This window comes from Pyricularia pennisetigena, chromosome 3 (assembly GCF_004337985.1).
Source record: "Pyricularia pennisetigena strain Br36 chromosome 3, whole genome shotgun sequence".
Taxonomy (NCBI): Eukaryota; Fungi; Ascomycota; class Sordariomycetes; order Magnaporthales; family Pyriculariaceae; genus Pyricularia; species Pyricularia pennisetigena.
Genome location: NC_043742.1, coordinates 4,835,546 through 4,861,637, shown reverse-complemented (window position 1 = coordinate 4,861,637; position 26,092 = coordinate 4,835,546). Strand labels below are relative to the sequence as shown.

Sequence of the window (26,092 nt, the reverse complement as noted above, 5' to 3'; positions counted from 1 at the left end):
TTTTTTTTTTTTTTTTTTTTTTTTTTTTTTTTTTTTTTTATCATCTTCAAAACCAAAAAGAAAAGACTCGGAATATTGGCCCGCGGCCACAGTATGAGGCCACCAGCAAAAAGTGCAAAGGTCCTCGGGGTGTGCCTCATCACCGGCACGGCAGCCTCGCAGCAACAGCTACAACAGCCTCTTGTTGCGCAGCCCAGCGTCTACACGGCGACTCCGAGCCTAGACTCCTTCAGACCCAGCATCACCAACACGGCGAGTCCCAGCTTCAACTCGCTCAGCCCGAGCTTCAGCCATCTCCGTCCTAGCCTGGCCCCCGTGAGCGCACAACCCTCACTGGTCCCAGTCGGCCAGGTGCCGCTCGGCGGTGGGGCTGTTGGCGGGGGCAGCAACAACAACAACAACAACAACAACAACAACAACAACCATAACGATGCCGGCTATGCGAGCTGCGCCGCAATCGGCAGGGCCAGCATACCCGGGTGCGCCATGGAGTGCTTCGCGACGGGGGCCGCCGCGCTGGGCTGCGCCGTGCATGACCTCGGATGCCAGTGCCGACAGCAAGCGCGCATGATGGCCGCGGCCGAGGGGTGCGTGGCCGAGGCGTGTCCGGGGGCTGCTTACCAGCGAGTCATAGACGGTGCCATGTCCAGTAGGTCTTGTTTCTTTGGTTTGAAGGAAGCATTATATAAACATACCTTGTGTCTCAACCTGATGCTGATCATCTCCCCGGAAAAAAAAAAAAAAAAAAACAGTGTGCGGATGCGCCGTCGGTGTAGCGACCGCTGAAGTCTCTGGATTAATAGAGAGGCCAGCCCCGACAGGAACTGCCTCTGTCTCGGCGTCATATTCTTACGTGAGCGGCAGCGGCTTCTCCGTGTTTCCATCTTTAACCGTGACCAATAATCGGGCCTCCGGTACTGCGACGCCAAGCTTCATGCCCCAGATAGACCCACCCAGCCAAATAGCGCCAATCCACCACAAGAGAGACGTCGAGGAAGACCACGGTCCATGGGAGAACTTCGATCCGGCGAACAAGGCCGCAATACAGGCCAGCTCCGGGACGCCGTCTGGTCATTATGGGAATATGCGTATTTCGGGTTGGGCCATAGCAGTTCTGCCTACATTGATTGTCGGTCTGTTTGTATAGAAGAAGACGAAGACGAGGACGAAGAAGAAGAAAGAAGAGAGAGAGAGAGAGAGAGAGAGAGAGAGAGAGAGAGAGAGAGAGAAAAAAGTATGAAATACGGGGATAGTGGATGGTAGTGCCACAAACACCTGCCTGCCTGCCCATCTGCCTCGTGGCTCGTCGTCCTTTGTGTGAGCGATCGCTTCTTTGCACGGCGCGATGGTCAACAATGCTTACTACCCATGAAACATAGTGAAGAGAAATCGAATGCCTGATATGGTAAATCTGTCGTACCAAGTTAAAATGTGATAGTATGACCCTCACCTTGAATGGATCTCCTCAATATCATGTGAACAGAGCCGTATGCAACATTGTTGGCCCCAAGAAAGGTCAAGAATAAAATGAGACATGATGATTAGTCTAGCAGTAGAGCGGCAGCCTTGCCCCGCGGAACGGTGTGTTCCCTAAACGAGTTAGTCGCTTCGCTCCAATACGCCCCTGGGCTGACGACAAGGACCACACATATGTACAGCACCTCGTATGCTTGTAATTGAGGGAAGGCTGCCTGGGCACTAAAATGATTGAGTAAAAAGAACTGCTTTTGCCAGGAAGGATCATTAACCTTGCACCCCCCTGAAAGACTCCAGCACTCATTTTTCTGCGTGGCACAGTCGCCGACTCACTTTTTTTTTTTTTTTTTTTTTTTTTTTTTTTTTTTTTTTTTTTTTTTTTTTTTTTTTTCCATCGTTGGTTCTTTCTGTAAGATCTGATCCACCATTGTTGAGATTTGATTCCACTTGTCTAGTCAGGCATGGAACTTTTCTGCAAGGACACACCGTACCGGTAGCCCGAATGACCCTCGGTGCGGTTCCGCAATGGTATAATTTGCCATCAGGCAACAGGCGGACGGGCTGGCTGGCTGAACCGATGGCAAAATAAGGATAAATACCCACCAACGTCCTCGTCTGTGATCTCATGTAGAAGGAAGAGAGACAGCACTTGCCACAGCTCCTTCTCCCACAATCGCTTTCCCCATCGCCCAGGTCCCTTTTTTTTTTTGACACTGCTCCATTCCTTTTCAAGATGCGCACCCAGTTCTCTCTCCTTGGAGTCGCGGCTCTCGCGAGCACCATCGTCAACGCGATCCCCTCCACGCTCGAGGCCAGGGCCCTTCCCCAGGTTTCAGCCGTCGCCAAGCCGAGAGCATGCTCCTCGTACCCGACCTTCGATCCCGCCACCGGCGAGGCTACCGAGTTCATATTCTATGCCGACTCGACCGAGGAGCCTGTCCTGCCGTTCGCCGGTACCGTGGTGGGAAATCTGGCAAACACCAACCTGGCAATTGCAAGGGTAAGCATACCTCTTCTGGGGAGACAGAAAAAAAAAAAGACAATCTGGTATCCCCTTTCATATATAATATAGATAGGTAATCATGGCTGACATCGAGGAACCACGCCGTCGATAGATCGGAATCGCCGTCCGCCAGGATCTCGCCAAGGCCGTGACCAAGTGCTTCCCCGACGGCGGCGAGGAGGGACTCCGCACCCGCACGCACGGCGACTGGAGGCGTCTCACCCTTTCCGGAAGCGAGGACGAAAACGTCATCTTGGTCGGTCAAGGTCCCGTGGCCCACCGGCCCTTGACCCCCCACGATCACTTCTTCGCCAACGGCACGCAGCAGCCCGGCGTCTTCATGGGCGACAGCGGATCCACCACCTGGGCCTTCTCGAGGAAGAAGGCCAGCGCCTGTGAGCCGTTCGACCAGTACGAGATTCGTCTTCTGAAGAGTGCCGACTCGCCCCTGAAGAAGGGAGAGTTCAGGGGCTTCGTGCGTGCTGCTTGAGCCCGTACCCCGATGACACTCATCGACGGGTGGTTCGACGGGTTAGATTGCCGCGTGCCATCTGCCTTGTATACCTGCCGAGCATGAATGCCAATATTGTGCAGCATGAGGTGTCCCTGCTCAAGGGGTAATATACAGTACCAACTAAGACGTGCCGCAGACGTGGGTACTCGGACAGATAGACAGCTGGGGCCCGGCAGCACAGACGGGCAGGGTTTGGCTCATGAGCACGAGTCAATTTAATGTTAATGATTTATCGGATACCCCGGATTGCTGAACCGTTTGGGTTTATGCATGTTGCATGTCGCCTACTGTAAACGCAACATTTCCATAGTCCGCGGACGCTCCGTAACCCCCATGAAAGGGCTGCTTGCTGGCTGCATTTTTTTTGATGCTTGTTTGCCAACATCTGAGATACCCAACCAGTCACATTTGCTCGGTTGCATGTGCGTTGCAGTAGGGGGGGGACGGCCAACAAAAAAAAAAAAAAGCCCTTCAAATTAAGGCCGAGTCCAACGTCAATAAGCAATTGTTATCTCGCTGCCATCTGCCATCTGCCATCTGCGCGTCAACCCTGGGCTAGCCCCACCGCCATTGGCCCACGGCCTTCTCGGTTGGTAGGCGCTAAGTATAATGATCAATAAATGGTCAGCTTTGGCCCCAACCTACTTGTTTGTTTAACAAGCCAGATCCATGTACCGAAATGTAAACAAATACGACTCCGAACCATCACGCCGTCAACAAAAGTAATTATTACGAAGTGATCATTTCTCGGCAAGGAATAAAGAAGAAAAAAAAAACACTGGCGCTGCCCCGGGCGGGGTTGATGATGGAATTTGCGGGAACAAGATACGTAGCTTGGTGAGTACAGTATGTACTTGAACAAAAAGGCAAGCGAAATGGCAGGCGGGGCAGCCGTCATAGTGCCGTCAACGACAACTTGATAAGAGATTATGATCAAGCTAAGTAGGGTATGGCGTACCGCAGGACGAACGGTGGCGCGGCCAGACTTTCAAAACTGGGCAAAGGAGAGAGAAAAAAAAAAAAAAAAAAAAACTTGTACAATTAATTATGGGATCGAGATGGCAAGCTTCACACCATCTCGTCGGGCTCATTTTGGGATCCGGACAAGGACGTGGCGGAGACCTTAATTGAGACCCGAAACTGCCCGAGCCAGACGATGACTAGGCACATCTTAGGCCGGTACGTAGTACAATACATTTCCATCGTGTTTGCATTGCCTACGTGTCAGTGAAAACTGAGTCGTAGGCTGGAGGGGACTGTTGCCTTGGAGGGACAAATCCAAGCGGGGCGAAATTATATCCGATCCAAAACAGAGGAGACAGATACCCAGATGGATAAGATGGAAGAGGAGGGAAGGGGGGGTGAATGCAACAAAATGAGAAAGGGAAAGAACCTCCGAAGAGAACAACAGAAGACCATTGAATCAGAGAGACATTATGATAATGTAGGGAAGCCCGGAGCATAAAACCAGTGACCACGAAAATCATATCCAATGCCATAAAATGTGCATAAAATCTATCAAAAAGTGTGTGTGCGCCCAGAGAGGTTGGAACTGCACGCCGGCATCCATGCTGGCTGGGCTCGACGCCTCGGGTTTTTGTGGCTCCAGCCCAAGCATTTTTAGTGCAAGCCGCTCCGTATATGTACTATGTATGTATGGGAGAGGATTTTGTTCGTTCCACTGTCGATCACCCAACTGGTGCGGATTTTGCTCAACAGAGAGACAGGGTGGGCTGTTTACTTACTGAACATGCATGTGCCTAGTCTACAGTAGTAGTCTTCTTCTGCTTGTTTGTTTATGATGTGCTCGGTGCTTGACGCTCGGGCGGCAAAAATAGCAAACGCACCAAAGGCATTGATTGCTTTGTTGATGCCGCTCACCCGGACCTCCCCGCCAGTTAGTTGTTGTTCCGTGGCTATCGAACTGGACAAACTAAAACATCGAGCAATCTATGCCGAGTGATATTCTGGAGGCGGTCAAAATCAAAACCAAGGTCTATCACAAGGCGGTGAAAGCCCTGCAAAGACGAACGGAACGGATTGACATGGAGCCCAGCCATCTTGCATGGGTGCAAAGTGATTGCATCCTGTCTGTGATTGTTTGACTGGAGGGGTGTAGAACGGCTTTGACGGGATGCCAGATCGGGCAGCCACTTGCAGAAATGAAGCTGTGGTCCAGTGGGGATTTAGCGCTCCACATGACCGTTTCTAGTGGTCCAAGTAGCACGGCCCCACCAGTTGCTGCAGCTACGTTGCACCGTTTGTGTACCCTGCAGGTAGACCCTGGACTGCTGGATGCAGGGCTCTCCAGTAAAAAAAAAAACATTTTTTTTTATCTTTTTTTTTTTTGTTTTTTTTTTATCGTGCTACCACTGTGCATGACCTCGACGTCGTGGCTCCTCTCACCACACGGTTTGTTTTTTTAGCTGCTCATCTCCCCCTCTCTAATATCAGACCTGCATATCGATCCAGACTTCTTTTAGTTCTTTACCTCGCATCGTCCCGCCTGTCTGCAGATATCCAGACCGGTGAAGCAAGCATCCCATTACAACCAATTATCAGATTCTGTTTGTAAGTGTTTGCTGTCACCGCCAGACTCAGGTCGTGGATCTTCATGTCCGTGCTGTTCATCTTCGTCTACTGTTGGGTGACAGATGCAGCTCGACGCTTCTCCAGTCTTTGATTGACTGTCTGTCTGGTTGCCTTGGAGCTAACCTTCCTCTCTCCCATTTGTTAGCTGCTGTCAAAAGTCAGCTACAGCTCATAGGACGAAGCCGTCGCTGCCACCTATCTCTAATATCCTTCAGACACACTATGGGTTGGCTCTTCAGCAGCAGCAGCAGCAGCTCAGGCGACTCCAAGGAGCTCCAGACTAAGGTCAAGGAGCTCCAGGAGAAGCTTGATGCCACCAAGACTCAACTAGACACCCGGGATTCCGAGATCAAGAACTTGGTTCAGCGTGCCGATGAGCTCGCTGCCGCCAAGAAGCCTCTGGAGGATGAGAAGACGGAACTCGAGGCCAAGCTCAAGAAGGCGAGCGAGGACCTGAGCACCAGGGACAGTGAGATCAAGGACCTGCTCAAGAACATTGACCAGGTGAACGCCAAGGTCGAGAGCTTGACCAAGGAGAAGGCCGCCGTCGACCAACAACTGGCCGAGGCACAGAAGGCCAAGGAGAGCGCCGAGAAGGAGGCCCAGGAGAAGATTGTAAGTCAAACATCCTCGCCAGTTCACCATGCCTTTTTTTTATATTTTTTTTATTACCTAGTCCCACATAAGCTAACATGCTGTCACTATCAGAATGCTCTTGAGCAGGCCAAGGCCGAGCTGAACGCCCAGGTTGAGAAGCTCAAGTCCGAAGTTGCCGATGTCTCTTCCAAGAACGACTCTGCCCAAAGCACCATCACCACACTCCGCCAAGAACAAAGCAAGCTTCTTGAGGAGACCAACTCGGCCAAGGACACACTCAAGGCCGAGCTCGATGCCAAGATTGCTGCCTTGACATCGGATCTCGACACCGCCAAGGCCGACCTCTCCCGTGCCAACGAAGAGGCCGCCACCACCAAGACCAAGCTGGAGGAGCAGATCAAGGGCCTTCAGGCTGATCTGGATGCTACCAAGAAGGATGCCCAGGCTGCTGCAAGCAAGGGCACCGAGGAGGCCAAGAGTGAGGTCACCGCTCTGAACGCCAAGATCGCCAAGTTGGAGGAGGACCTCGCGGCTGCCAACAAGGGCACCGAGACCGCCCAGGCTGAAGCAGCTACCCTGAAGACCAAGATCAGCAAGCTCGAGGAGGACCTTGCCGCGGCCAAATCGCAATCCGACAAGCTTACCCAGGAGGCTGAGACGCAAAAGAAGTCCCTGGATGACGCTAATGCTCAAGTCCAGGCCAAGACGAAGGAGACCGAGGATCTGCTGGCAAAGCTCAAGGCTGCCGAGGCTAGTGTAGCCGAGAAGCAGGCTAGCTTGGAGAAGACCCAAGCCGAGCTTGCAAGCGCCAAGTCGTCGCTCGACTCTGACAAATCTGCCGGTGCCGAGGCCTCCAAGGCGCTCGAGGCTGAAAAGGCTTCGCGCGCCGAGGCCGAGAAGGCTGCAGCCGATGCAAAGTCTGCATTGGAAGCTGAGCAGAAGGCTCACGCTGAGGCCAAGAGTGCTGTCGAAGCCGAGAAGGCCGCCGCAGCCGAGGCCAAGAAGGCCGTTGAGGCTGAGAAGACTGCCCACGCCGAGACCAAGGCCGCTTTGGAGGCCGAGAAGAAGGCACATGCTGAGACCAAGACTGCATTGGAAACCGAGAAGGCCGCTGTGGCCGAGGCTAACAAGAGCCTGGAGTCTGAGAAGGCCTCCAAGGCCGATGCCAACACCGCTCTCGAGACGCAAAAGTCTGCTGTCGCCGAGGCTCAAAAGGCTGTCGAGGCTGAGAAGGCCGCCCACGCTGAGACCAAGTCTGCCCTGGAAGCCGAGAAGGCTGCCGCGGCCGACGCCAAGAAGGCTGTCGAGTCTGAGAAGACCACCGCCCAGGAGGCCCAGAAGGCCCTCGAGGCTGAGAAGGCTGCCCATGCCAAGACCAAGAAGTCTTCAGAGGCCAGCACATCGGCTGTTGCCGAGGCCCAGAAGGCTTTGGAGTCGGAGAAGACCGCCCACGCTGAGGTCAAAAAGGCTTCGGAGGCCGACAAGGCTGCACTGGCTGAGGCCCAGAAGGCCCTTGAGGCTGAGAAGGCATCGGCAGCAGACGCCAAGAAGGCCCTCGAGGCTGAGAAGGCAACGGCAGCAGACGCCAAGAAGGCCCTCGAGGCTGAGAAGGCAACGGCAGCAGACGCCAAGAAGGCCCTCGAGGCTGAGAAGGCATCGGCAGCAGACGCCAAGAAGGCTCTCGAGACCGAGACGGCAGCCACAAAGGAGGCCAAGAAGGCCGCCGAGGACGCGCAGTCCAAGGTTACCAAGCTCGAGGGTCTCTTGGCCGAGTCGCAGGCTGCTGTCAAGCTTGGCGAGGAGACCACGGCCAAGCTCAAGAAGGTCGAGGAGGAGACCAAGTCCCTGAGCAAGCGCCTCGCCGACGCCGAGAAGGAGTCCAAGGAGCTCAGCGCCAAGGCTGAGGAGTGGCAGACCAAGGCTACTGCGGCCGAGTCGAGGACAACAGAGCTCGAGGCCAAGGTCAAGGAGCTGAGCGAGCAGAAGAAGGAGGAGGCCAAGGCCGAGTAATTTCTTGTCTTATAACTTTTCTGACTGACGAACATGAGCATGTGTAATGTAATGAGGTGTAACGTCTGCGCAGCTGCTAGCACTAGATACCCATGATCCTACGAATAGCAAGATCGGATTTTTAAAACGGAATATATCAGATTATTCTTACATATCTAACTTGTGCGGACTTGTATCTACTCTGTGACTAAGAGGTGTACATGTGAGAGGAGCGACAAAAACAACCCTTGATATTTTTTTGTGTGTAAGACATCCATCATAGACGCAGACCACGCTTGGTGAAGAAGCCCAATGCAATCCAGCCAGTGATAAGACAAATTCCTCCGATGGGTGTCACGGGACCAAGGAACTTGAATCTCTCCGGATCGAGGATCAAGGCGTAGATGCTGCCGCTGAACATGGTCATACCCGCCGTGAAGAGGCCGGCCGCCATGGGGTTTCCGCTTCCAACCGCGGATGCCAGCATGACAGCGCCGGAATGAAGCAGCTTTAAAAGAAAGAAAGAAAAAAAAAAAAAAACAAAAGAGATTGTCAGCACATTCATACGCAAACATGCCAGCTCCTGCCTCGTATCCTTTTTCTCTTCTCCCTCACCCACCCGTCCAACTCATCGACGTACCTGGTAATGAGCCGCCGTGGCCCAGCTCGCAATCTTCTGCGGGTCCGTGATGCGTTTCTTGAGCCCGTGGGCGCCAAAGGCACCCATTGCCACGGCCGTGGCGCCGTAGACGGCTCCGACGCGCCAGTACATCGACGCGCTCATCTCGGCTCGTTTCGTGGGCTCCTTGTTGGGATCAGGCAATAGAGGGCTCGACTCGTTGGGCGAGGATGCCATAACAGAGCAGCCAAAAGTGCTGTTTTGATCAGGTCCCAATTTGAAAGCCAAGAAAAGGAAAAAAAAAAAAGACTGATTGGTTGGCTTTCAGATCAATGCTTTCTTTTGTTGACTTTGCCCAAGGTAATCAGTCCGCTGTAATCAATGGACAAACGATGGCCTTCTCCTGGGATACATCCGGGCTGTCCGGGTCGCGCGTGAAGCGTTATACTTTCTTTCAGCGCCCCGGACTGGTGGGGACAAGCCAAGCTGCGCTGATGGCCACTGATTCGTTGTTTGTATGCTTACCTAAACAGGACTACCTTGGTGTGGAAGGAAGTAGAAGCATCAAGGCCAGTTGAACAATTGAACTGGGCCAGTTCAGTCCCCCAAAATCATCAGGCAACTCGACAAAGACTGCATGCCTGGGATTTTTGATCCTCTTAGCGGCACGGCCCGAGCTCCCTCTGCAGAAAGATGGTCTTTTTTGTATGGATAGAGATTTTCTATTTAATAGATTGAAGTCTGACACTTTTTTTTTTCGTTGTTTCACTTAAGGCCCTAACGAGGGCGCAAGCTTCCTTTTGGATCTTAGATCATAAGTATGGCCACACTTAACAAGGCCTTTGTGAAATCTGCAGACCATTGATAAGCCTTGAAGAAGTGGGCGTCATTTAATCAAGTTAGCTGGTTCATGGCACAGAGGTTCCTGGAATTTGGAAAATGGCAAGACATTTCCGTACAATTGGAACTAGTCTAGAGTCTAGAGTCTAGAGTCTAGAATAGTTCTAGTTTGAAGGATGATTCTGAATTTGCCATCGGGAAAGAGATTCAGTAAAACAACGAGAAACAACTCTGTATTGTCGATGGAAATGCCGCCAAACAATCACGTGGGTCCGCTTCGCGGGTGGGTCACCGTCTCGACGCGACTGGAGTTTGTCCCCTAGCTCCAGAGAATTTCGGCCGACCATGATGGCATGCCGCACCGGAAAACGACCTCCCTGATCACAACCAATAAACCCCGTCCCGCCAAAAACAAACAAAGCCGCCGACAACATGCAGCCGACCAGGTGCCTACTCAAGCGATCAGTGTGGAAGGGTGAGCTTAGCGAGTTCTGCATGTTCCCAGTATCGAACGCAATGCTAATTCAATATCAAATTCTACCACAACAGGCCCGCACATCGTCCCGTAAGCCTTCTGCTCATATCTCTCTGCTCTCTGCCCGAATCGATCAGAACACACCCACGAACGTAAACGACGATCGACCGACGATAACGATTGCGTTGCTGACAAACAGAGTTTTCTTGCGTACGCAGCCTCCCCATTCCTAAAGTCACACCAGGCGTCACCCCGAGGCCCATCAGGACACAGGCCCGCGCCGCCACGATTCTGCCAAACTTTGTCGGTCTCAAGTTTCAGGTCTACAACGGCAAGGTCTACCACGAGGTGCAAATAACAGAAGATATGGTCGGACACAAGCTGGGAGAGTTTTCGCCGTAAGTCTAACCCCTCCTGAAAACCTGGCTGGCTGGGGGGTTTTTTTTTGGCAAGAGTCGCTTGGGCAGGAATACTAGTTAGTGCTAACACCACCTAACCAGGACACGGAAACCCTTCATCTGGAACAAGAAATAAAATTAAAACAAAAAAAGATTACCACTGTTTGGAGAAGAGGCGTGTGGCTGTGGACCAATGCTACGATTGTTACGGCGATGGTGCTAGGTCTTTGTTCCGGTAAAGAACTCTTGCATTAGACGCCATTACTTGTACTTTTATTGTATATCCTGTGGACATAGAGAGGTCCAGCAAGAAAACGAGAGGTCATGCCAGCTCTCTTTTTATTTTCCAGTTACTCCCCATCCAGAGAGTGATGCTCACCAGATCCCTACGTAAGGAGAATACATATGAAGGACGACTGAATATGCAACCCTTTGGTGACTGACTAGACTAGAAAAAAAGAATATGCATGTTGATGTGTGCAAAAAAACCACGCCCAATCTATAACGCCAAAGCCCCAGCCCTCCTAAACCCAGAACGCCGCATGTGTGCAGTAGCAAAAGAATGTAAAGCAATAAAGAAAGCCTCCCATCGAGACTTGTTCGCTCTCCCTCCCCACAGGCTCCCGCCACGTTCACCTGTAGAACTCGCTCCTCTTGACATTGACGCCGTACTCGCCGACGGCCATGCCCAGGTCCTCCATGGTCAGCACGGTTCTGTTCTGGCCGCCGCCCTGGCCGCCACCGCCGTAGCCGGGCCTCTGCACTCCGAGAGGCGGGCCACGACCGGCATCCTTGCCACCGGCACCTCCTCCGCCACCTGCACCGCCGGCACCGCCCGGGACGCCGCCGGGCTGGCCGGGAACGGGGAAGCCGGCGGCGGCGCCGAGGTGGCCCATGGGGTTGTTGCTGGCCGACGAGTTGGAGGCGCGGATGCGGCTGTACTGGTAGGCGTCGGCCGCGATGTCGGCGATGAACTTTTGTGTCGCCAGAGCCAGCAGCCGCGCGAGGCGCTGGTCCGTCTGCGGCGGCGGCGGGAGGCCCGCTCGCGTCATGTAGTAGTTGGTCACGGCGTCGGGAATCTGTAAAGTTTGTTTTTATTTTACCTCCTTGTCAGTCCGGGGGTGGAATAATGGGAAGAGGGGGGGCCGTATGTACAATTGGTGCATAGTCGTCCATCTTGGCCAAAAAGTCCTTCAGTGGTATGTCCTTGCGCGTCACGGCCTTGGGCTCGGGCAGAGGCGCCGGCTGTTCCTCTTCAGGCTGCTGCTCGCCGGCTGCCTGCGATGCCACAGGCGGCTGCTCCGCCGGGATTTCTGGAGGTGGATTCGTCGCCATTGTGTGTGATGTTGAGATGTGTTTGGGCGATGCTTGATGACAGCCCCGGATGGAATGCGATTCGACGTAATTGCGCGCCCCGGAAGGTTGGACTGTAGTGACCTATCTGGATTGATTGCGAGTCGGCGGGCGATGCCAGTGTGGGTCCCAAACTTCGGATCCGGTGGCGCAATCACGTGCAATAATCATCAGGATTTGGCATGTTTTCTTAGTTATGCAGATTACCAACTGGGCTTCTACCTTGCATAGAGTGCACCCAGGTCACAAAACGGCAAACACAGACACGACTGCATGGAAGAGTAATCCCAGACCTCCCCAGGTTGCAACAGTCCCAGCAGCACTCTTGGCTGGCTCCGTGATCATGATCCCATCACCGGTAGTCGGCGTCTCCAATTGTCTCTCGAGCACATATATTTCACCTGTCGAATCCGCCGTAACCCACAGTCTACCCTTGACGTCCCAGGCCAATCCCACTGGCCGCATGCAGTTGTCTGGACAGTCGTGACCATCGCCGTTGAAGATGAGGTCCTTTAGTGCCGTCGTGCTGTTGGAAGGTTCCTTCGGTTGGCCACGGGAAGCGTCAAACTCGATCATTGACACACGATAGCCGACCGGATTTGTCTTACTCACTGTTCAAAGCGTCAGTTGTCATTCACGAGAAATTTACCGACCTGGCTATATGCATTAGGGGACACTTACTGCTGCCGCGAAAGCTCAAGAAAGCAACGTTTCCTCCCTTGTTGAACTTGAGATCCATCGGGCCGTAATGGGCGGGGAAAACCAGCCTAGGTGCTGTGTAATTCCCGTTGCACGTTGCGTCGCTGTTGGAGGCGTTGGTGTTGATGCCGAACTGGCTGCCGACCTCAAGGTCCTCCCCGCCGGGTATGCGAGACGGGTCGCCAACGGCATGGCAGACTGGATACCCGTAGTTGCCTCCCTGGTTGTCTTCTGTTGCGTTTAGGAAACCGTGAAAATTCAACTCCTCGGCTGGATTCCGGAGCGATATGTCGGTGCCGTTGCGCTCAATCCCGTCTACCGAGTGGTCCATGCTGTAGATGCCTCCCGTGATAGGATGCTCAGCGACTGCGACTGCGTTGCGCAGGCCCCAGCCCATCCGTCTACCGGCCCTGTTGAACTCCCAAGCCTGGCCTCCGTCCGAGGCCCGAAGGGTGTCGAAGGCGCGAATCTGCGAGGTGCCCGAGTTCACGTCGCGCGCGGCAGCGAGAGCTGCTGCGTCGCCGTCGCCACCACTGCCGCGGGATACGAGGAGCATTCCGGTGGCCTTTTTGGCCATGGTCAACGTCCTGGTCGTCAAGACCTGGTTGCGCATCCCAGTGATGATCTCTTGCGGGTTGCCGCTAACTCTGCTACCCTTGGCATCGTAGGCCCATCGAAACACCGACTGGACTGTCGATGCGAATAAGGAGTTGCCATCGGCGGAAAGGGCCAAGCCATGGTTTAGCTATGTTTTTCCCCAGAGTATTCCGTTAGCGTCGAGTAAGGAGGCCAAATGGGCTGTAAGCCCATATCACAACGTCTTTTTGCAACTTACTGCAGAGTTGTTGACCAGCAGAATCCTCTCCTTCTCCTCGAGACAAGTGCCGCCATGGTCTTCAAAGACAAGACGGAACACACCAGCACCAGCGTCGACAACAAGCAGGCCGCCCTCCTTGTCAAACTCGATACTTCGAGGCTTCTTCAGACCCGATACTACAACTTGGGCTTGCCATCCAGGCGCAACCCTGGGGGCTTGATAGTTGGGAACAATGACTTTCTTGCAATCTGTGCGCGCGGCACACAGGCGCGCCAATAAGGTAAAGATTAGAGCGGAAGATGACTTCATCTTTGGCAGAACAATGGGATTTTTGGATATGAAGAGGAACTTGAGATCTGATGTCCTGTCCCATACTCTCAGCTTTTTGATCGTGGTAGCGTCCCTCCTGGACAGAAATCGGTCGTGAATCACATACACCGAGTAAACGTCCCAGCTGTGAAGTATCAGCTTGAATCATCAGCTCAGCTGAAAATTTTGAATTACAAGACGAGTGAAAGCATTATGCCTTGCATCAAACCAGTAACAAGAAGCACTGAGCCAGCCGTATCCCTTACTGGGCGGGGTTGGTCTCTATACTTCCAGCTATCGCCTTGCTGCATGCAACTTTGGTGCGCTTGGCTGCAGCAAGGTAGTCTAGGTGCTTGCTTACCTTACCTAGACTGGAAGGGCAACACGAAGTATGTGTGGATCTATCTCACCTTTCCAGTTAATGCTGCGGGGATTATGGTAGAAAATTTTGGAGGGGCGAGAGGTTGTCGAGAGGTTGTCAAGGCGGTTAGCAGACATTTCTCTCGGATGGCATGATGGTTGCAGGTGATTGATTAATGTCACTGATTACAGATTCTCGTGGACGGAGAGGCCATAACGGTTCAAGGCATTGATTCAAGCTGCTTGTTCCCTGGTCCGCAATCTCATACCTGCCTAATCCTGTCCATGTACCTCTACCTCGCACACTCTCGGTGTGCATCACTAGCTCCTTCTGTTGCGCTACCCACGCCCTTGCCTTTCCGATATCCTTCTGATGGTCACATGAATCTGCCGTGTCACCCTACTCTCGTCGTCTATCCCAAGCCCCCAAATGCAAGCAGCAGCTGCGGGGGCAGTCAGTCCTTTGACTGTTTCGATGTAGGGAATTACAATACAGTGAATAATCGGGTGCTCATTCAATAAGGAGCTGAGGTTTCGAGTGCATCTCAATGCTTGGCTGAGATCACTGATACCGAGTGATGCAAGTTTATTTACCTAGACCTAAGCTTGGTCTATTTTCAAGAGGTGGTCTGCTTTGCGGTTCATCTACGAGCGTTGTGTGTGGCTAGGATGAGATTTACAGCTCCGACTCTCCTCAACTCTTGACACGCATCCCAAGACCACAATGGCCTCGGGACACCTTCTAGCACTGGGTGCTACCATAACTTTGCTCATGACGACACCCTTGGTATCAGCCTCGACTCCAAATGGACGGAGACAAGCAGTGACTGCATCTCCCCCGCCAAAACAATGGATCACCATCGACGAGGACGGAGCTGCACGCACCATCACGCCGACCGTCACCACGATAGATCAAGCCCTTCAGACCATTTCAGGGGCCCCGAGCTCCCTGACTGCGCAGTCCACCTGGTTCTTGTCTAACAATGGCATGACTACCACCACAGTCTTTGCTCCACATCCTGCTCCAACTGCCGAGTATCGTAGGGAAAAGGGCGCATTGTTGGTCTGTGAAAACTATTACGGTGAAGATAAGCCATTTTGTACACCGAAAAGAGGCAGTATGCTCAATCCAAATTCAACTTATTACAGTGAGGACCCCACGTCAACAAAGATTATGCTGGTCACGCACACCTGAGCTAAACATCCCCTTTGCATCATGCAGTTACGTGGGATCCCCAGAAGTTTGCCCACCAAGACGACAAGCTCAAGATCGAAGTTGTGTACGACGACAGCCGCGCGGAGGTGATAGCCCAGAGCGTCAAAGCCTCGGTTGGCTACCACGCCTGGATGGTACCAGACGACCTACTCGCCAGGTCCGGCAGCACCGCCATGAACGCCAGCATCAAGTACAACTACCAGTCTCACGACAGCTCCGAGTTCAACGAGATCCGCGGCAACGGGCCCCGAGTCGTCATCACCGACAATGTCATGTGGCCCGTAAACAACGCGGATGGTAATGGCTCTTCTGGGCCTGTTCCCAGTATCGTCATCGTTCCCATGGTCGTCGTGCTGCTCCTAGTTGTAGGGTTGTACTGCTGTTGGAGTTATCGCAAGAAGGGCATCGTCCCTTTCGCCGCGGCTTTTGCGAACCTGAAGCGAAGGTTGACTCGAGGCCGCGGTTCTCAGGGGTACGGGGTAAGGAAGAGCCGCCCGGAAAGGACCAGGACGGCCAATCCGACGCAGAACGTCGAGATGCCCAGGGCTGCGGCGCGCGGGGACCCGTTCCGTGCCAACTACCACCCCGAAGACAAGACGCCGGGGATCCAGCTAACCAGCAGTGATAGCTGGTCGCCCACGTCGACGTCTGGGAGGAACGTGTTCCGGGAAGAGATTCGGAGACAAGAGGGCCGAAAGTAAAGGTATTTAATGACACTGGACGGACTTGCCTGCAAATTTGCCATCTTTCTTGAATACTTATTTGACTTGGCTGTGCACCAGGAAATAATTGATGCCGTTATAGCAGCATTACAAATTATCATACATGATATCCTTTCAATGAAGAATCTTCTCTAGACACTCACTGCGCGGCTTCATTTCAGGCTGCGCGGAACCGGTTCGGGAAAAATTTATCTGAACAGTATTGTGTATTTTCCTAGCATAAACTTCATTAACACTACAGAATGAGTATGTAGTAGTAGTCTCCAGTTCGCCTCGAGACATCAACCCATTTACAGGTACGAGGCCTCGACCAGGTAGTTGATGACAAACTTGGTGTGGCGGAGGATGGTGGGCCACTGGATCCTATCAATCGACTATTTTTTTTTTTTTTGGCATTGTGAAACCATGTTAGTTATACGGATCTAGATGCATTTTCACGAAAATAAAACAACAAGGAAGAAACAACAACCGAGGCAAAACTTACGTCGCTGGAGGAGTGGATCCAAGAAGCCGAGGTACCAATTGGCTCGTCGCCGACGTAGGCGGCAGGGAAGCCGTTGGACCTGGCGCTGGCGTGGTCGGAGCAGCCGTAGCCGCAGCTGGAGCTCGAGGGCGCGACGCCGGCTGAGGCCTGGGCGATGCGCCTGACGTAGGCCGTGAGGCTCGTGTCGACATAGTCGGTGTAGACGGTCAGCTTGCCGCCGGGCGAGTAGCCCGACATGTCCTGGTTGAGGTAGGCCAGCACGGTGCGGCCGTTGCTACGGTAGTTGGCAAACACGTCGCGCGAGCCCAGCAGGCCGCCCTCCTCGCCGCCGTAAAAGTGGAACTCGAGCGTGTTCTTGGGCGCGAACGACGCCGAGACGAGCACCCGCAGCGCCTCCATGATGACAACCACGCCGCTGCCATCGTCCTCGGCTCCCGGGGAGCGGGCCGTGGTCGAACCTCCGGTGGAGTCGTAGTGCGCTCCAGTGATCACTTTTGGAGGGGATTAGGGGACGCCTGGTCAGCGATATATATATACACCAAGGGCTTTTCAGAAGTGATGGCTGTCAGGACGAGGAGGAGGGACTAGACTAGACATACCCAGGTTGCTTGTCTGGCCAGGGATGCGGACGATGATGGAGGGCTGGTTGAAGGAGTGGCTGATGGTTGAGACGGTGCCCTTGGATCCAACAATGGTACTGAGCTGCTGCTGCAACCACGTACCGGCTTGAGTGCCGGTGGAGGAACGGTAGTGGCGAGTTTGGAAGCTACCGCAACCCGTGAATGTTAGCTACCTAGCAAACCCAAGAAAAGAGCCAGGACATGACTATATTGATCATCTGTTAAGACATCTCTGCCGCAACTCACTTGGACAAGGTCGTCAACCAGCTCTGCGGGTTCGTCGTGGTGGCCTGGTTGCTCAACCTCAAGGCCTCGGCCTGGTTCGCCAAGGTGGTCGGGTAGGTGACAGCCTGGCGAGCCTCAAGCTTGACCTCTTCCGGCTGGGCGGAGAGGACGGCAAGTTCCTCGTCGCTCACACCCGTGATGTCGTGGAAGCCGACGCGGTTGACAGCAAGAGCATCCTTCTCCTCGTCCGTGACCCACGTGCCGGGGTCAGTCGGAGACACCTTAACCAGGTGCAGTTCCGAGGAAGCGCCCGCGGGGGGCTCGGCGGCCGGTGCGGCCGAAGCCAGCATGCCGGAAGTGGCCAACAAGACGAGAGAGCGTGTGATTTGCATCTTGTTCTCTGGGGAGGGCAGCACGGGACAAATAACTTCTGGGTGGGGGGGTTTGAGAAAAGTTATATGTGTGCAAAGTTGCGCGTCTGTCTTGTCTCGGTTGCTTCTCAGGTCGACCACGTATCAGAGGTGAGCGAATGAATGCCTGAGGGAAGAAAAGGACCGGCGTGACGATCGACCAAAGCAGGAAAGCTGTCAATGGCGGCTCGTCCCTCGTCCTTAATATACCTACTCGCCCTCGCCACAAAAGTCGAACAACGTACAGTCAGTACTTCCGTACAGAGTCAAGAAAGCTTGGTCGGCATTGATAGTCTTCATCTACGGCACCCCACAGCTTCAGGGGTTATCACACTAGCCAGCTTCCTAAAGCGGAATGTACATGGGAGAGGGCGGAGTAGAGCCAAGACATGATTGACCAGTGGCCTGCCAATTGTCGGCAGTCACGCCGTGTGAGGGAGCCTCTGCCGCCCGCCGAGACGTGCCATCGGGAAATGTCGAGTGCGGCTGTTCCCCTTTTCGCATCCACCAGCTTCCAAACCTAGATTAGCTGTGCACCAGAGATGGCACCAATGGCCGATTGATAAGCTTCTCGACTTCCTCATTGCGAAAAGAAAGCCAGCCGACAGAGACAGGGTGCCGCGCCCCCCCTAATTCATTTGCCATTGGGCTTTTCAATTGACCAATAAATATCCCACGAATAGATGACCGAGGGCCGATTGCTGTGTTGTTCGAGGCAATTTCAATAAAACCGTATCCCGTACATTCCTGGCTTCGAGTTTCAACAGTATACACAAAAATGACAAACATATGACACAAAAGAAAAAGAGAATAAAAAAAAAGCTGGTCGCAATGACAATCAAGTTTGCACCAAAAATATATCACGTCTAGATCTTTTTTGTTGGGTAGATTGGATCCGAGCCCTCCCTCGGCTTTTCCCTAGTAAATATGCTGCTTGACAAAACGAATGAACGGGGAATGGGGAGAGAACTAATAAAAAAAAAGCCAAAAATAATTACGATATGTGTAGTCTGCAGTAATAGCAATTTCTGTCATGAGAGCATCCTTCATGGGAAAACGGCTTGTAAAAACAAGAGCAAATCGTCCGAGGGTTGCTAGCAATTATCCAAGAAACGAATTTTATGAGTTCGCGACAACCCGTGCCTCGATGTCCAACACAGCTCTTCTACAGCTGGCCCGACAAGAGTGCTTCGGTAGCTGTGATGGGGTTTTACGTCAGTAACCTTTTCTCAAACATGTCGAATTGGGTCGGGCCACGTCATAGTGGCCGGGTACTTACCGCTGTTGATGTACGCCCTCCTGCTGTCGAGGTTAACCCCGAACCTACGCTCAAGCTCTTGCTTGACACCCTTCTTGGTGACCGTCATCAAATCGGCCGTTCTCAGGATCTCCCGGATCTCCGCAAGCAGGGCATCATCAGATGGCAAGCCAGCCAAGTTTGAGAGCTCCATCTCACTGCCAGATTGAGGAAGGTTGAACTGCGATCCACCGAACTGGCTTTGTCTGTTGCCCGCCATGAGCATTTCCGAATGGGCCAATGACATGCGGCTTGCCGAGTATGGCATCTGCGGCATCTGCGGCACACCTGTGGTACTCCCTGGTCGGCTGGGCGGGTATGCGCCATAGGGATGGGCGGGGAAACCATACTCGGAGACGGCGACGGGCGCCTTGGTGGCGTACGAGAAGCCAGAGGCCTCGGACCTGGTGTCATCCTTGGAGGTCTGGGCATCCCACAGCTCGCTCTGGTACTCCTCCCACTTCTTGCGAGGGATGGACGACGGGTCAAACTTGCCCTCGTCAGTGACCACGACCTTCTTGCCCTTTTCTCCCGTGACAACACGAGTGTTACCCCATGTGAAGTCGTCCATGTGCCAGAAAGCATACAGGGGCAGACCAAACGAGAAAATGGGCATGGCGATGATGTAGAGGATCATCCAAGCAATCATCTCCCACTTCCGGCGCAGGATGAAAATGACAGCTTGTAGACCGTAAACGGCTGCGAGCAGCACGAAAGCCAAAACGGGCACCATGTCAGGAGCGAGGACCATGCGCACAATGAGGTAAACAATGTAGGCAATGGTGACTGGCTGAATGATGGTAGAGAGCAAATCGATGAAGACGATGAAGCGCATCGAGAAACAGCAGAAACCGCAAAGCTGGCCCATGGGAATAAGCTCGATCAGATTGTGCACCGTCGAGTTGATCCAGCGACGACGTTGCGAGAGGAAGACCTTCCATGAGTCGGGGGCAATGGTCCAGGCGTGTGCTCGGTAAATGTACTTGGTCTTGTATTTGTTGTGGTATTTGAGCAGGAGCGTAGTCAGGTAACGATCCTCACCAAGGTGAAGCAAGTTCTTCATGTGCAGCGTGTCCACACGGATAGTCGCGTAGGCGTCGACAACCTCACGGGAGACGAAAAGCGGCTTACCCGTCTCGGCGGCGCGGATGCGGTACATGGAGAAACAACCAGGCAAACAAGTGACGGAGCCGAACAGAGATTCGAAGGCCTTGGACAAGTTGTGCGAAATGTAGTACTCGTAGACTTGGATCATGGTGATGAAGGAAGATTTGGCGTTGGCGATCGACGTCTCTCCACAGCATGCAATCAGGCGCGTGTCATCCAGGAAAGCCGAGACGAAACGTGTGGCCGAATCGGGAGCAACAACTGTGTCGGCATCGATCTGAAGCATGTATTCGTAAAATGTCGGGTTCACACCAATAATGTTGCGAATCTGGTGGTACATCTCGAGCTCCAACGGGCTCATGGCCAAATTGTAGTGGACACGGTTCAGGAAGCGCATAATGACCATTTGGGAATCACGCTTGCCACGGTTACCGGGACGCGAGACCTCGGATGGCTTGCCGACCTTGACGACGACCAAGAAGGGGACGATGTGACCCTGAACCTCGTACAAGCCCGAATAGACCTTGCCCATGTTGTGCTGCTTAAGACCTTCACCCAGAGATTCGAAGCTGAGGGGTTCTGGATCGACAGTCTCCGAGACTCCCAAAATATCAAGTACAATTCGCGGCGTGGGCCTGTCGTTACCCTGACCAATAATCATACCGTCACAAACAACGATCAAGAGTTTGCGCTTGTCGTCGTAGCGCATGCGGGCCGCAGAGTCAATGGCACGACGGAGCGACTCCTCGTCTTCAGTGTACGCAGGAATCTGGCACATGATAAACTTGTCCAGGTTCTCGGGCATGTTCTTGGTACCGAATTGGAGCGCAGCCAAGAACTTGAAGGCGATGATCGAACAAAGGATGATCGTAACAGCGAGGATGAAGTATTTGGCAAAGTTGCAACGCACCGAGTTACGCGTATCGACATCGCCAAGATAAAACAGGTTATCCAGACAGAGTTGCATCGACTTTCTCAGGTTCGGGTCCAGCCTGAGTGCATCCCAAAGCGGCGTGATATCCTCTCCGCTGCGGTCCTGAAACAGCCTCACGACTGACTGATCCATGAAATCAAGCAAAGACTGGTCGCTAGGGCGTGATTCGTTATACTTGACCCTAAAATCGCGGCCTCCAGCGATGTATTTGGTGAAGTCGTACACCCGACCATTGAGAATCGCTATGGCGTTCCTGTTCTCTGCCATCTTCTTGACGACGTGAGCCGGGTAGCCGATGTTGCCCTTCTTATACGTGCCCCGGAAAGTGATCATCACCTGAGAGAACCAGTCGGGTCTCGTATCGTTGGTGAAGTACCGGAAGTCGTGGTAGCGTGAATTCAAATCTTGGCTGTTGATGACATTGGGCGAATCGGTGATGTTGGTGTCCTTGTAATCCAGTAGCACAGCAGGGTTGACAGAGCCATCCTTGCCTTGGCACAGAGCAGACACCTGAACAGGGAAAAGACCCGTGATATCAGTGCCAGCATACTGAGTGAAGGTCTTTGATGGCAGATAGGGCAAAGGGTGCCTGGGTATGAATGATCCGATGTCAAAGACCTGACCACGGATGGCTGCATAGGAAGCCTTGCCATCTTTTCCGTTGTATGCAGAGAGTTCTTCTCCAGTAAACACGTATTGGGTAGGGCAAACAAGCATGGGGAACACGACCAGGATGAAAGCAGCGCCCAAACAACTCAACCAGATGATGAAGTTGATGGCCAACTTCTCTCTCCAAGCCATGCGCACATCCTTGCGGGGCATTTTACCGAGCCACTGTATCAAGAACTCGGGAACAAAAAATGTAAGCATCCAGGTAATGAAGACCCAGCGCTTGCGACTTGGGCTGTCTTTGAACTCCTCCACCTCAACCATAGACTTTTCGTTACCACGCTCAGCCATCTGCTCGCGGGTATCCAGGTTCTTGAACATGTCACCTCCGCCGAAGGCAGAAACTCCGGCATCTGACCTGCCGTCGATATCATTGCTGCCAAAGTAGCCCGACTTGGACTTGTCGTTGTTATACGGCGAATTTCCAGCCGCTATCAGGCGCTCCTTGGAAGCGCCATATGGTAAGTTGCTGAGTGGCGTACCACCCTCCGATTCGGGGACGCCGAATCGGCCAGTCACCATATCACTGAGCTGCGCAATCTCCATCCAGCATCGCTCACTAATGAAAACACCAGTAGAACCGATTTGGATCTCGTTGGTCGGCCAGCGCTTCTCTTCCACAACAGCCTCGACCTTCTCCCGTTCACTTCCGACGAGGAGAGTGTCAACATCGGCTAGACCCAGGAACTCGCCAAAGGGCAAGAACACACTGAAGTCTGCGGATCGGATACGTTGGCTGATCTCGGCAATGCCAAAAGTTTGCATTTGTGTGCGAACACATTTGCTGTCGAACTGGTTGGCAATACGCCTGTCGTTCGGCTTCAAGCAGAAGACGAAATAGGCGTTGGTGTTTTGCGCGTGGAATGACTTGGTCACGTTGTCGAGCGAGTGTAAGAACTGGCCAGAAGCCCCTTCCTCGGATGGCTTGCTAACAGCGCGCCGCGAATCTCCGGCCTCGCTGGCAATATCGTCCAGGGTGTCCTGACGCCCACCAATTGACTCCTTGCGTTGACGATTGGGACGAGCCGTTCCCGGCCTGATCTTGCGCGACATGACACTTGGAGCACGCATGGGCTTGGAGCTGACTGAAGCTTGCATCACCGTGGTCCTCTCCTGCGGATGGGTGACAGTGTGCAGAGCCTCTTGACCGAAGAGACGGGCAATAAAGTCGCTCTTGGTAGAGTTGACCAGGTTCAAAAGATCACCAGAGATGACTTCACCATTTTCCTCGACGAGCCCCTTGATCGAGTATTCGACCTCACCAGCGAAGTGGCGCACTGTGAATGAAGCAGCAGTATTTTCGGACAAGAAGTTGCTGCCCGGAAGCTTCGCAGTGGCCGCACTGACAGTGATAGCGGGGTTCTTACCCTCGAAGCGTTTTCGCAGACTTTCCAGGAGCTGCATGTCGGTGCGGTGGCGTCTGGTTTGGTCGTCAAGAATACTCAAGAGACCATTGCCAGGCTTGAGCAGCCCCTTCACTGCGTCCGAGTTGTCAAAGTAGCTGGTGGGTGGTACGCTCACTTCCTCAGTCTCTAGGAGATCCGCCTTGCGGTCGAAAAAGTTTTGCAGGGTCAAGTTGTACATGGCCTCGGCAGCAGCATTGTTGAGGAGCAAATCAAGCGATGAGCCGGTGGAGCTTTGCTGCGAGAACCCCGGGAAGTCGATGATGGAGACGGTGTTGACAATGGCCTCTTCAGGAGCGCAGATCTTCTGGTTGATGTTCTCAATGACATAGGCAACTAGAAGCGAGTAAAGAGTTCGAGCTAGTTCGTTGGCGTTGGCGCGGGCACCGGCAGGGTCGAGCATAACAGTGACCCTTTCCTTATGTATGATCTTGGTCTTGTATCCAAGGGTTGTCTGAAGCTCAGCAGCACTGACACCCAAAAATGCGGCCACTATAGCAAGCACGTCCTTGTTCTTTGCGACGGTTGTGACCTGGCCACCCTCGTGTGAGAAGCCACCACTCTCATCGCCGGCAACCGTTGTGTTTTCCGAACTCTCGAACTCGAGCTGTCCGATGTGAAGAATGCTAGCCAGGACTTGGCATATCTCAGCAATCTCGCTCCTAGGGAATTCAAGCTTGCGAAGGGCAGTTTTGAACAGCTGGAATCCCTCCGCGTCGTTGATGCCGACCTTCAGCTGGGTCGGATGCCCCAGATACCTCCATCGCTTGCTACCAGTTCCAGCATCTGGTTCCCCAAAGCCCAGGTGTGCCTTTTCAGCGGCGCTCGTGCCAGCCAAAATGTAATACAGGATATGGAAGTTTCGCTCGCCAGTTGGCACATCGGTAATCCTACTCCTCTCCAGACGATGATCCAGCAGCTTTCCACCGATGAGAAGTGGACTCGTTGTTGATGCTGTGTCATACTGTAGTTCGTAGAAGAGACCTGCCTTGGAGGCAGTCGGGGTGGTCGCAGTCTTGGTGGTGGTTAGGGTGTCGAAGACATAGGCAGCGAGTGACACCTTTGTGGATAGGGGCGTTGAGGTCTTGTTGAGGAGGGCGGTCAAGATGTGCGATCGAATGGTCGTCTTTCCCGAGCCGGATTCACCCCTGCAATTGCATCATTGTCAGTTATCTCCCACGGGTTGATGTAAGAGGGGATCGGTACAAGGATTATACGCACAAGAAAAGGATTGCTTGGTTCTCCGACCGATGACCCAGACGAAGGAAAGCCCTATCGGCCATATCCTCGGCCTCGCCTTGGGCACTTCCGGCCTTGCCTCCATCTTGTCCCTTGCTGGAGGACGTGTAGGTGTTGATCGAGATGAAGCCGTGAGAAGATAGTTTAGCGGTTGGCAGACTGACGTGGAAGCGACTAGCAAGATGCCCCGTGAGGTGCGTGTCTGACTGAAGGTGGGCGGGCAGCGCGGGCAGCGAAGGCTGCGTATGCGCACCACCGTTGCCGCCGGCAGGCGGAAGGTGTTGTGCCATGTCGAGAGCAGGCGGCCTCGAGTCGGGGCAGCAACGTGCCTGGAGGCCGGTTGAGAATCTGGTTCCCTATAAAATGCTAGTTTGAAAGAAATCGAGAGTTGACTTTGTTGGGTTTGAGCCTCTAGGACGCAAACTTAGGTCTGGATCAGGAGAGGTAGGGAATCTGGGACACAGTTGTCTTGAGAAACCCCCGCTGTTGTGCTTGCGTAACACGAGAAAACACGAAGTCAAGTGTGCCCTTATTACTATTATCGGAGTGATTTGAAATCGTGACGACAAGCAAAAAGCCCAAAAACAAAGGAAGAGGGCCTAACGAACGGTATAAACAAACGAGTGATTGTAGAAGAAGGAGAATCCCAGCGAAGGAAAAGTGCCAATTGTTGCGAACGGCCCAGCAGTGACAGAAGAGCCTTAATGCGGAAGACCACACCTGAATTGACCGGCTCTTGCAAATACAACCGAGACTCACCACGGGAAGAGGATGAAAAAAAAAAAACAAAAAGGAGAATCGCTCACCCAGGTCGGGCAGGCAATCGTGGGCCAGCTGCAACGACCTAATACGAGCAAGGGGGCGTGGCTCGGGTGGTTCGCACCAATCCAATTTTCCCGTGACAGTGGCCTGGCCGGGCTTGCATGGAAGAAAATTGTGGATCCCTCTGCTGAGTTCGTGCTTGACAGCACTTGAAGCAGAGAAGATCGGTAATGCATGCCAGGTTGCGAGCAAAGACGTGAAATTAATCTCGTGCACGCCATTTTCGGGAAAGAAGGACATGACTTCACCGTGGCTTCCCCGTCGATCTGATTCGGACGCTCCCTATACGTAGCCTACTGTCTCAGAGTTCATTTCTACGGCGGATAGTTCTCCTACAAGTTGTACGCTCGGACTGTCAACGATCTAGCAAAACCGTTCGCTCACTTTCGAAATATAACCCAAACAAACAAATCCGGACCCTGCCCTGGATTCAAAGAAACTCAATTACGCCCCGGTATCTTGCTTTCGTGGGCGAAAGCAATAGAAGGTTCAGACGGGATACTGAGAAAACCAGATGACAGCCAACGACAGCGTCCGACCACTGCTGAGGCCAGGATTGCTTCCTGGTTATAAGTCAGCATTAGCCTGGCAACATGCTGCATGAAAGAAAATATTGCCCCACGTCGCCCTGTTCGTGTCGTGAGTTGGGACCGTCCACTGCCGTTGGGGCTCGCACTGTCCGTATGATTCTCAGCCCGCTCCAGGCGCCTGGGGAAAACAAAACCAATCTGGACCATGAGATTCGTTCGATCTTGCACTAACCGCTCAGCTGCAACGCCTCCAGCCGCCAAAAATTATCCCATGCTTTTTGCATGCACTTTTGTGCCATCCGAGCAATTGCATCTTGTAACTTGGTGTGAGCTTAGTAGAGTCATTATCTGTCGCTAGATCGGGTGCTGTCGT

General features: G+C 53.3%; 11 protein-coding genes across 11 annotated transcripts; 5 read left to right on the top strand and 6 right to left on the bottom strand.

Annotated features, from left to right (window-relative positions):
* Window positions 1–93: 93 nt before the first annotated feature.
* Window positions 94–1,147, top strand: PpBr36_03084 (uncharacterized protein; the record flags this gene model as incomplete). The annotated part of the gene is made up of 2 exons (XM_029890260.1): window positions 94–649; window positions 804–1,147. 2 exons carry the CDS (start codon window positions 94–96, stop codon window positions 1,145–1,147), a joined length of 900 nt encoding a protein of 299 aa, XP_029754187.1.
* Window positions 1,148–2,209: 1,062 nt separating this feature from the next.
* PpBr36_03083 (uncharacterized protein) lies at window positions 2,210–2,969 on the top strand (the record flags this gene model as incomplete). Its single annotated transcript, XM_029890259.1, has 2 exons — window positions 2,210–2,476; window positions 2,592–2,969. The coding sequence occupies 2 exons, from the start codon at window positions 2,210–2,212 to the stop codon at window positions 2,967–2,969; spliced, it is 645 nt and encodes a 214-aa protein (XP_029754180.1).
* A 2,838-nt stretch (window positions 2,970–5,807) lies between these two features.
* On the top strand, window positions 5,808–8,192 carry PpBr36_03082 (uncharacterized protein; the record flags this gene model as incomplete). The annotated part of the gene is made up of 2 exons (XM_029890258.1): window positions 5,808–6,200; window positions 6,294–8,192. 2 exons carry the CDS (start codon window positions 5,808–5,810, stop codon window positions 8,190–8,192), a joined length of 2,292 nt encoding a protein of 763 aa, XP_029754181.1.
* PpBr36_03081 (uncharacterized protein) lies at window positions 5,913–8,233 on the bottom strand (the record flags this gene model as incomplete). Its single annotated transcript, XM_029890257.1, has 3 exons — window positions 5,913–6,232; window positions 6,278–7,398; window positions 7,425–8,233. 3 exons carry the CDS (start codon window positions 8,231–8,233, stop codon window positions 5,913–5,915), a joined length of 2,250 nt encoding a protein of 749 aa, XP_029754182.1.
* Window positions 8,234–8,448: 215 nt separating this feature from the next.
* PpBr36_03080 (uncharacterized protein) lies at window positions 8,449–9,027 on the bottom strand (the record flags this gene model as incomplete). Its single annotated transcript, XM_029890256.1, has 2 exons — window positions 8,449–8,679; window positions 8,812–9,027. The coding sequence occupies 2 exons, from the start codon at window positions 9,025–9,027 to the stop codon at window positions 8,449–8,451; spliced, it is 447 nt and encodes a 148-aa protein (XP_029754183.1).
* Window positions 9,028–10,062: 1,035 nt separating this feature from the next.
* Window positions 10,063–10,639, top strand: PpBr36_03079 (uncharacterized protein; the record flags this gene model as incomplete). The annotated part of the gene is made up of 4 exons (XM_029890255.1): window positions 10,063–10,105; window positions 10,180–10,195; window positions 10,324–10,503; window positions 10,606–10,639. 4 exons carry the CDS (start codon window positions 10,063–10,065, stop codon window positions 10,637–10,639), a joined length of 273 nt encoding a protein of 90 aa, XP_029752923.1.
* A 496-nt stretch (window positions 10,640–11,135) lies between these two features.
* Window positions 11,136–11,838, bottom strand: PpBr36_03078 (uncharacterized protein; the record flags this gene model as incomplete). Its single annotated transcript, XM_029890254.1, has 2 exons — window positions 11,136–11,582; window positions 11,659–11,838. The coding sequence occupies 2 exons, from the start codon at window positions 11,836–11,838 to the stop codon at window positions 11,136–11,138; spliced, it is 627 nt and encodes a 208-aa protein (XP_029752922.1).
* Window positions 11,839–12,099: 261 nt separating this feature from the next.
* On the bottom strand, window positions 12,100–13,681 carry PpBr36_03077 (uncharacterized protein; the record flags this gene model as incomplete). Its single annotated transcript, XM_029890253.1, has 3 exons — window positions 12,100–12,467; window positions 12,538–13,300; window positions 13,391–13,681. The coding sequence occupies 3 exons, from the start codon at window positions 13,679–13,681 to the stop codon at window positions 12,100–12,102; spliced, it is 1,422 nt and encodes a 473-aa protein (XP_029752929.1).
* Window positions 13,682–14,765: 1,084 nt separating this feature from the next.
* PpBr36_03076 (uncharacterized protein) lies at window positions 14,766–15,958 on the top strand (the record flags this gene model as incomplete). The annotated part of the gene is made up of 2 exons (XM_029890252.1): window positions 14,766–15,189; window positions 15,264–15,958. 2 exons carry the CDS (start codon window positions 14,766–14,768, stop codon window positions 15,956–15,958), a joined length of 1,119 nt encoding a protein of 372 aa, XP_029752928.1.
* Window positions 15,959–16,269: 311 nt separating this feature from the next.
* Window positions 16,270–17,736, bottom strand: PpBr36_03075 (uncharacterized protein; the record flags this gene model as incomplete). The annotated part of the gene is made up of 4 exons (XM_029890251.1): window positions 17,330–17,736; window positions 17,063–17,229; window positions 16,464–16,954; window positions 16,270–16,353 (listed from the first exon to the last, which is right to left on the bottom strand). The coding sequence occupies exons 1-4, from the start codon at window positions 17,698–17,700 to the stop codon at window positions 16,270–16,272; spliced, it is 1,113 nt and encodes a 370-aa protein (XP_029752931.1). The 5' UTR covers window positions 17,701–17,736.
* Window positions 17,737–18,883: 1,147 nt separating this feature from the next.
* On the bottom strand, window positions 18,884–24,657 carry PpBr36_03074 (uncharacterized protein; the record flags this gene model as incomplete). Its single annotated transcript, XM_029890250.1, has 3 exons — window positions 18,884–18,915; window positions 18,998–24,276; window positions 24,350–24,657. The coding sequence occupies 3 exons, from the start codon at window positions 24,655–24,657 to the stop codon at window positions 18,884–18,886; spliced, it is 5,619 nt and encodes a 1,872-aa protein (XP_029752930.1).
* Window positions 24,658–26,092: the final 1,435 nt, after the last annotated feature.